The 9493-nt window shown below is 40.9% G+C and overlaps 1 protein-coding gene across 1 annotated transcript; it reads right to left on the bottom strand.

The window, feature by feature from the left end:
* Positions 1 to 2812: 2812 nt before the first annotated feature.
* On the bottom strand, positions 2813 to 7215 carry BMP15 (bone morphogenetic protein 15). Its single transcript, XM_053474184.1, has 2 exons — positions 6858 to 7215; positions 2813 to 3820 (listed from the first exon to the last, which is right to left on the bottom strand). The coding sequence occupies exons 1-2, from the start codon at positions 7165 to 7167 to the stop codon at positions 3006 to 3008; spliced, it is 1125 nt and encodes a 374-aa protein (XP_053330159.1). The 5' UTR covers positions 7168 to 7215; the 3' UTR covers positions 2813 to 3005.
* Positions 7216 to 9493: the final 2278 nt, after the last annotated feature.

Genomic DNA, 9493 nt, shown 5'->3' with positions numbered 1-9493 from the left:
CCTAGTCATCTACCCATCACAAATTGGCCTTGCTCAGATCCTTATGCTTGTCCGTTGTTCCTACTTCTAAAACATCACCTTCGATGATAAAATGTTCACTTGCTACCTAATATATCCCACCTACCGACAGGTGGTGCCACGATAACAAGATTATCAGTGTTATTCACTTCACCTGTCAGAGGTCATAATGTTATGACTGATCGGAGTAAATAGACATTAATATATAGCTGGTCCCCCCTTTGAAGATATAACAACTTCCATTGTTTTCTACAAGATTTTGGAGTGTTTCTGTGGGAATATGTGGTCATTCATCTAGAGCATTTGTGAGGTCAGGCATTGAGGTTGGATGAGAAGGCCTGGCTGGAATAGAAAAGGGCCTTCCCAAAACTATTCCCACAAAATTGGAAGCATAGCATTGTCCAAAAGTTCTTGGTATGCTGAAGCATTAAGAGTTTCCTTCACTTGAAGTGAGGGCTCTAACCCAACCCTTAAAAAACAGCACCATACTATTACCCCCACCAAACTTTACAGTTGGTACAATGCAGTCAGACAGGCAATGTTCACTTGGCATCTGCCAAACCCAGACTTGCGCATCATTCATCAATCCACAGAACATGTTTCCACTGCTCCAGAGTCCAGTGTTTTACATTACTCGATCCAAGGCTTGGCATTGTACTTGGTGATGTGAGACTTTGATGCAGCTGCTCAGTCAAGGAAACCCATTCCATGAAGCTCCCGCCACATATTTTTTTTGCGCTGATATTAATGCCAGTGGAAGTTTGGAACTCTTAAGCTATGGTGTCAGGAAAGCGTTGACGACTTTAATGCACCATGCGCCTCAGCACTTGGTGACCCCGCTCTGTGACTTTACCAGGTCTTCTGCTTTGTGGCTTAGTTGCTGCTGTTCCACTCACAGTTGACCGTGGAATATCCAGCAGGGATGAAATTTCACAAACTGACTTATTGCAAAGGTGGCATCCTATCACAGTACCACTCTTGAATTCACTGAGCTCTTCAGAAGGACCCATTTTGTTTGTAAATGCAGACTGCATGGCTAGGTGCTTGATTTTATGCACCTGTGACAACGGGTCTGACCAAGACACCCGAATTTAATTATTAAGAACTGTGTCTCAATAATTTTGTCCTTATAGCGTATAGATATGACTGATTTCTACACAGTGTCTTATTGTGTCCTTTTCTGCTGGTAACTGCAGAATGTGACCACGCATTTCTAGCCATTTTATTAAAGGGACACTCCAGCCATCATATGCACTTTAATGCATATAACTTTGTGGATCATTTACATTTCTGTGTTCTCCATTGTGCAAATCCCGAATCCCACCAAATGCATTGGCTCTTCCACACACCTAAGCAAAATGCCCTGCAGGAGATGTGCTCAGCAGGTCACCTCCAGCGCTGGCTTGAGTGAACACTGCGTGGAAGGGTTTATTCAGACCCATGTGTACGTGATGATAACATAGTACTGGAGGGAGGTGACTGGGCTCACTACCCTAGGCCATTAAAGTGTAATTATATTGCTGGTGCTAATATTTACCCTTTATAAGCATCCATATCTTAAAATTTGCGCTATAATAAATAGTTTGCTAATTAACTGTCCAATTGATTTAAACTTTTTCAAAAAAAGCTACAAAACTTTAACATTTGTTGATATTGTATTATTTTACACAGCCTAGGCTATAGCACTGTGTATTAAGTCCATACAGTTCCACATACACCTTGTTGTGTGTTCCAGCTGCATTGCCAATATAGTCACCTGAAACCAAAACTGCAATAACCTGTTCACCTTATCACAATTCTGGTAGTGGTTCATGGTGGAATCTAATTGTTGTCACGTCGGTTCATCTTGGTGAACTATAAAGAGACTCAACGTGTCAGGAACCTGATGTCTGGCTTATATTTTGGACCATGCTGGAATCACACAGTAACCAATGAGGCTTGTGTGTTGCAGTAGTGATTTTGCAATTTTGTTGACATATTGAGACAGTTTACCCCTTGTGCTACTGCACCAATCTGATTTGTGATACACTGATGCCTTAAGAATCCTGGACCAGGCTTTGTTTTCCTTCGTGTCAACCTGCAGCTCCCGCATTCCTATATCCTGCAGAGACCTGACAATTTATGTTATTTTATATTCATTTTTTAAATGGAAAGGTCACCATTGTGACTATAATGGGCAGCGGCAATTCTCTTTATTGTAACCCAACCCTGTGGCACCCACTTAGTCTCTCTCAGTTAATATTCTATTGCAGCATTCACCTCACCATACAAAAAAAAAACAAAAAAAAAACCTTTAGTTTCATATTATCTGACATTGAACGTAAAATCCTGTTTCTTGTCAAGAGGCATTTTTTGGGGGGGTTAACTTACAGTTAGAGATACAATTTATAGAGGTAGAGTACTTATTCAAGCATACGTAATAGGTCAAGGGTTTTCCTCTTTTAAAAAAAAGAAAAAAAAAACTCTTAAAATTTAGTTTTTTGCCTTTTGATGCTGGGACAATTTTATACCAAAGAAGATGCAAATTTCTAAATGCTTCTGCTATCCTCCAAGGATTGCATTTCATTCAATTGTCTTACAACTGGCGTTTTGAGGAATCTTGGGCAATAGATTTGGGGTCAAATATTTTATGCCCTCACTAGCCGCTGTTTCTATGGCCAACTTTTGTCTAACAAACATGTTTGTTAAAACACCAGTGTCAAATTCAGTAACAGTCAAAGCTAAGCTGAATTCCAATAATCTTAAAACACTTTAAAAAAGGATTACAAAAAGTGAAAAAAATATTTATTTTAAATTCTGGCTGGGAGAGGGACAATTCACAGGAATATTGGGCAAACCTGCATAATTATAGTATAATTCATTAAATCACAAACACACATGTAAACACACATACAATATACAAAAATATATTAAATAGTTAAAGTGACTTTTTTTTTTTTTAAAGTGCTTGTATTTTTTTCAAAAGTGAAAGCAAGGTCTGCTCATTTCTACCGACAGGTGCAAGACTCCGCCATCATATTTTCATATTCTTTGTAGAGAATTTTGCCTCCAGGTTCAATCATAAGAACACTAATTGGTCCATACGAGTATGGGACACATGAAGGGCGAGGGATGCTCCCATCAACCACCTGATTTATAAAGTTCTGGATGATGGCATGATTGGGAGAATTATAACCAGAGTGAAGGAGTCTTGGGCAGTCTCCTTTGCAGTAGCCAGGATTATACCTATGGGGTGCAATGATCCAATGATCCCATCCCAGCTGGTGGAAGCTGACCCAAAATGGGCGTAGGACACATGAGTTCCTTGATTGTCCACTATGGTTTGAGAACTTTGGAAGCTTAGTACCTATGGCCCCTGTTTGACGAGGTTTCCTTATCAGTAGGCTTGGCTCTTCATTACCTTGCTCCTCATTTTCCACCCTTTCTTCGCTGGTTATACTGTGTAAAGTTTGGTTAAGATAGAGGAGCAAGAATGGGATGTAAGAAGGAGAGACTGCCGTAAAAGGGTACATTCTAACTTTCCTGCATATAAGCTGCAGCTCAAGATTCAAAGGCATCCTTGGACCTTCAATGAGAGCTTTGAGGTGGGATGTGAAATCCGTCTCCGCCCACTTTCGGTTCCCAGGAAAAACTCTGGTCTTCAGTACGATACCAGCATTTGCAAGAAAATCCAATTTGCAGGAGAAGCAAGCATCACCCAAAACAAGTGCACCAGGATGCATTACAGTAGCCTTTACCAACTGCTTTATTTGTACCAAACCTTGGGGTTTGAAAGTAAGATTCTGTACGTGCCAGTGACCTTCTACAAGAGAGGAAATAAAATGTAGTTACACTGTTAATACACACAATAACTAAAATGAACAGACATGTGAAATTAAGGCGTATAAAAAAATACTTCCTATGTTCATATGACAATGTGTGTGCTTTTGTGTCACACAACGAGGGTTCCCTAGAAAAATATTGAACAATGCAATTTTTTACACAATTATTTCTGGGAAAGGTTTTACAAAGAAAGATACTTCTATATGTATTTAGCTACAAAATTGTTAAATTTGGCAAAGTATATTTAACAGCAACATAAAACAATTTACTATTGGTTTATGCAGAATTTGGCAGAACCTGGTTTCAGATTGGAACCCATTATGGAATACATTAGATATATATTAGAAAATTGTGTCTTAAATGGTTACTTCTCCTAGTTTCAGTTTGGTAAATACCTGTTGCTGAATCTGCCAATATGTATGCCAGTAACTTGGTAAACAGACATCACTGCTGTCTTTAATCACTTTGAGTGCCAACAATCTGGCAATATTTTTGCCCCTGGGAGGTCAATAGAACAACCACATTTTATAACTGATTCAGGAACAGAGAGTGAAACTTTGACAGAGGCTGTGGCATTAGTGGGTATGTCACTCAAGTCCTGGGTATAAACAGGTTCTCCCTCAAACACAGAGTATTGACTACAATGTGGAGTTTTGGATATAATTCCCATCTCTATTATATATTGCACTCATATTTCATTGAATTTTATTCTCAACGTATAATTTAATGAAGATCCAGCATGAAGCTGCCATCCAGTTCAGCACTGGAATTGTTGAACCGGGACCACAAGGTCTCCAACAGCACTAACAGTAGTTAAAATTGATTAACATACCCTCAGAGGAGTGGTCATCTTTTGAACTGCCCTTACATCATGATGAAATGGTGCCAGAAGGCAGCGGGATATGACAGATGTTAAGACATAACCAAGAAATTTGTAACCACCCAAACAAGGTCTGATTAGTCACCCCAGTCTCGTGAACATGCTCTGAGCAATGAAATGCATCAGAATACCAAAAAGGGAATGAGTGGTTTGGGAGAAATGCAATTCCAGGTGGTGTGTTTGGAATATGTTGCCAGATTTGAAAACACTTTTGTGTAGATCCTTTTTGCAATGATGTATCCAACAATGTCATCTTAAGTACATAAAATATGGAATACGTCATACTTCAAAGTTCAGGCTTGATCAACTACTGTAAACTGTTTCTTTCTGGTGGACTTTACATCAACCTCTAGAAGCGCCTGAGAAGTTAAAAATATCTTTAATGATGTAGCATATGTAGCCTATTCCTCTATGAATATATAGACAAGGGATTTAAAATAGACATATTTAAACCAACTATCCTCCCAAAAACCTACTTTGACCAAAGTGTGTGTAGCAGGTGATTCCAAAGAAATTGCTGAGCTAAGAGCGCCATCTCTAAACACGGGCATCATCATCTGTCTGTAGCCCCTTTTAGGAAAATTATTGGGACTGTAATTTTACACTGACTTGCAGGGGTTAAAGTTGTAACATTGTGTTTCAGCCTTGTTTCCATTTCTATGATTCTCACTGTCTAGTCTACCTATACTACGGTTGCGTATTTGCCATTGTTGCTTGTCTGATAAGATTTGTCTAAAGCTGCTGACTGTCAAACTACTGTCATTGCCTTATGAGTTAAAAAGTGCATATTCTTCTGCATCCTGACTGGTGTGTTGTGCTGTGATTAGCAGCAATGATGGCCAGGGACCATTCAGTCCCTGGTTCATTTTGCAGAAGATTCCTGCTTATTTCTCTTTGGGTTTATATACATCACACACAGCAGACTCACACTCAACCATGAAGGAGAACATGAACTATGACACACATTAATTAAATATTTTTAAAAAGCCACACATCTTTAGGTCAAGAGCCAATTGCCACTAAAGGGGTCTAAAAATCATTTGATGGACTGAATTTTACAACCTTTGGGTCACAAGAACGTCATAGAAAACCCAAAAAGGGTCCAATTAGAGTGTCAATTTTGCCTAATGGCCTTGTTATGCTAGAAACCCCAGTGGTTATATGAAAAAATACAGGTAAAATCACTGCTACATCTGCTTGTGACCCAAACTCCTCAAATCAAAGCATCCCAGGGGGCAATCGCCCCCTATTACCCTTGTCAGCCCTCCCTGCTACACATTTCTCTAGTGTAATGCCCCCCTCCCATTAACGCAACCAGATTTTCTCTCTTAGTTAGGCTCCCCCATTCACATATTTTCCCCCGATCGCCTCCAAACATCTTCCTGCAGGTTCATGAGGAGGCACATCGCCTCTTGTTGTGGCTTGCAAGTGCCAATGGAGTAGAGCTCCTACAGAATTGTACCTAACCCTCTCTTGGCACTTTCCCTATAAAACATAATTTCAAAAGAAATAAGAAAAAAACTAGAATGCAATCATAGGGCATGCTCTATAAACCTGAGATGTTTTGAGTGCTTGCATATGGCTCTCTATGATGTAAATGTTGGGGCACTCTGGTACCAAACATTGGCTCTAGGGTCTGTATTGTATTCTCTTGTAGGACTCTCCAGCCATCAAATGCAGATCGTGATGCATGTGACAGCAGACTGTCACCCTTAACACTTTTACAAGGTTTTCTAAGAGCCCCTGCACTCATGGTCAAGATACACTGACTTTACTGGAAACTCTTTTCTGCTAGAAAGTCACTAAAAGCAGTAAAAAAAAAAAAAAACTGGTGCAAAATGCAGACAGGTACACTAGTAAAAAAATGAAAGTGTGCAAAGTAGGTTAAAATGCATTTTTTGTTGAGACTTTCCTTTTAGAGGTTTAAATACCCATAAGTTCCAGGCACATATGCAACAGACATTGTGGCAGGCATTTCCCTTAATGTCTCATATGCACCAATGACATGCTTTGACATACACTGGTATACACGCACACACATATACATGCCAAGCATCCCGCTTTAGAACCCAGATTTTTCTGTCACATCATAGGTTGCCACATCATTACAAATATGACTGGTAATTAAACTACTCACCTGCAATAAAGGATGACTGGTTTACAGGCCTTACCAGCCTCACTGCAACTCCTGGTTGCCGGCCATTCTTTGGTCTGCCATCACTATCTGCAGATTTCCTATACAGCTCCAGCATGAAACGCAGGTGCTGCACGTTAAAGTCCCGTTTGGCAGCCACGTGTGGTACCTGCGGCCCATGTTCCATCAGCGTCCGAATCAGTGGCAAAGAACTGGACCTTGCCAGTGCCCTCAAACCATTCCCTCCAATGGCTGGGGGGAAAAGGCCAATAAACAGACAGAGAAACAGTAAGTGTTGGGGAAGCCCTGGCATCTTGGCTACAGTCACTCAACTAGTCCTATATAGTAGAGGCCACTAACAGGTCATTTCACGGAGGGGTAAAAAGCAAACAAGATGGGAAAGAGCCATGGAAGGTAGTGAGAAATCCAGCCAGCATCATTAACATCTTCTCAGTCAGGTGCTCTCATTATAATGGGAGGAGTACTTCACCAATACTCACATATACTCTAATAGAAGAAAAACGGTTACAGAAAGCTATTACATCTAAGAGGAAAAAAAAGATTGTTTATGTAGTTAGGTTCTAAAATATTCACTTTGCAAACAAGTCACTAATTTCAGTTTTGAGGACAGCTATAGAAGCAGGAAGTAGTTGCTGCTTCCTCTTATATAGGATGAGGCAGATTCTCTGGTAAGAAATTTAAAGGAGCCCCTTGTAGCTAAATTGGAAGATGTTTAGATGCACGTATATAAAGCAACTTCTTACACTGTAGTACTGTTAACACACCTGTTACTCCAGTAATGTAAAGTCATTTACATAGATGTTTTTCAGAAGAATTATTTTGAAATGCTTACCAAGAAGGATGCAAAGACAAACCCAGCTTAATGTTTTACTCATCAAAATCCTAAGGTGAAAATGCCTGCCAACTATCCTGAATTTCCAGAAACAAGCTTGAGTTCATAACCCAAGTTGTAGCAACCACAAGTGTAATTATTTGATAATGTTTGCAATAATTGTTAATAAAATGTCCTGTTTCAGATGTATTATTTATAATAAACACAATCCTTTGTGACTCATTTCCCGAAAGGTTATACTAATCCAAGGGGTCTATTTACTAAAGGCAGAGTTGGATGAACAACTGTGGTTTAGACTCCTTGACTTCAATAACCATAACTATACAGCCATACCTCCCAACCTCAACCCCGGCGAATCAGGATGTAGGGGGGAGGGGTTTGGGAGGTAGAGGGTCAATCTGTGCAAGCCCAGCACGCATTATTTGGTGCCCCAGACACCACTGGATGAAATCAGGACCATGGGATTTGGTCCTGAAAAGTCATATCCCGCAGCGGGATAGAGTGGCAAAATTGTGACTGTCCCGCACCAAGAGGCATGCATAACTGCTGCTTTGATTATACAAAACCTGGATACCTGGACTTACTTCTTTGCAGTGTGTGCATATTTACCAATGTTCTGTCCCCTATTAGTGCACACTTCTCAACTTTCCCAGTTTAGGATGGAAACCCCTTTCTTCAAATCCTTTGTACCTCTTCTCTCCTTGCTATTCCTCTCTAGGAGTGCTTGAGTATGGCAGGCGTCAGTTTTCTAAACCCCACAATAACAAATTAAATTGTTGACATTGAATGTAAAACTATCCTGTTTCTGAGCATCATTCCTTGAGACCCAAATCCCATGTCCCTCTTTTCTGTGACCTTACAATGTGTGCTGGGTATGGGTATACCGTGTATTAAAGCATTCTACAAATCTAGTCTTAATAATGTGTGTACAAATAGCAGAAGTATGTTAAGATGTTGAATTGTGCTGAAAAAAACGCATTATTCGTCTTCTAAAAGCTGCACAAATAGGGATAGTCCTATACAGGCACCTCCTGTTTGCATCCAAATTCTGGATGGTATGAAAATATGCTGTTCTTCCAAATACCTTACTTGATTGCACAAATAGCTTCAATAGCCTCAGAGTCAGGGCCGGCCTTTGGGGTGTGCGACCTGTGCCGCCCCCTCTGCACCTAAATTAAAACATCGTTTTTTTTGTTGTTGTTTTTTTTTCAACTTTATTTAACATGGAGGATGTTAAATAAAGTTAAAACAAACCAAAAAAAACAAACAATGTTTTCATTTATGTCCCGGGCAGGGGCGCCGAGCAGTTGCTAGTGAAGTTCTCGGCAACCTCTCGACGCCCCTTACTCTCCGTGACTCTGTCGCGGTGCCGGCATCTCATGTTGAGCGCCGGACTATTCCGGCGCTCAACATGAAATGCCGGCAGGACTCCTCAAGGTAAGTTAGGATAAGGAGAAGTAGGGGGGGGGTAGTTTGAAGGGGGGGTAGTTTGAAGGGGCGGGGGGGTAGTTTGAACGGGCGGGGGGGTAGTTTGAAGGGGCAGAGGGGGGCAGTTTGAAGGGGCAGAGGGGGGTAGTTTGAAGGGGCAGAGGGGGGTAGCTTGAAGGGGCAGAGGGGGGGTAGTTTGAAGGGGCAGGGGGGGGGCGCCAGAGGAGTAGTTCGCACAGGGCGCCAGAACACCTAAGGCCGGCTCTGCTCAGAGTCACATAAATGACAGTCCTTACTAATCTTACATGTATAGGTACTCCTTGTGTGACTGAGACAACAGCCTTTTTTTAATAAAATA

The sequence above is a fragment of the Spea bombifrons genome, chromosome 8 (genome assembly GCF_027358695.1).
Source record: "Spea bombifrons isolate aSpeBom1 chromosome 8, aSpeBom1.2.pri, whole genome shotgun sequence".
Taxonomy (NCBI): Eukaryota; Metazoa; Chordata; class Amphibia; order Anura; family Pelobatidae; genus Spea; species Spea bombifrons.
The sequence above is the reverse complement of the archived record's forward strand: the minus strand, read 5'-3'. Positions and strand labels throughout refer to the sequence as shown.

Coding starts and splice junctions, on each gene's coding strand:
- BMP15 (XM_053474184.1), bottom strand. CDS start 7,167: ATGCCAGGGCTTCCCCAACACTTACTGTTTCTCTGTCTGTTTATTGGC. Junction 3,821..6,857: donor CCAGTCATCCTTTATTGCAG/GTGAGTAGTTTA, acceptor CCTCTCTTGTAG/AAGGTCACTGGCACGTACAG.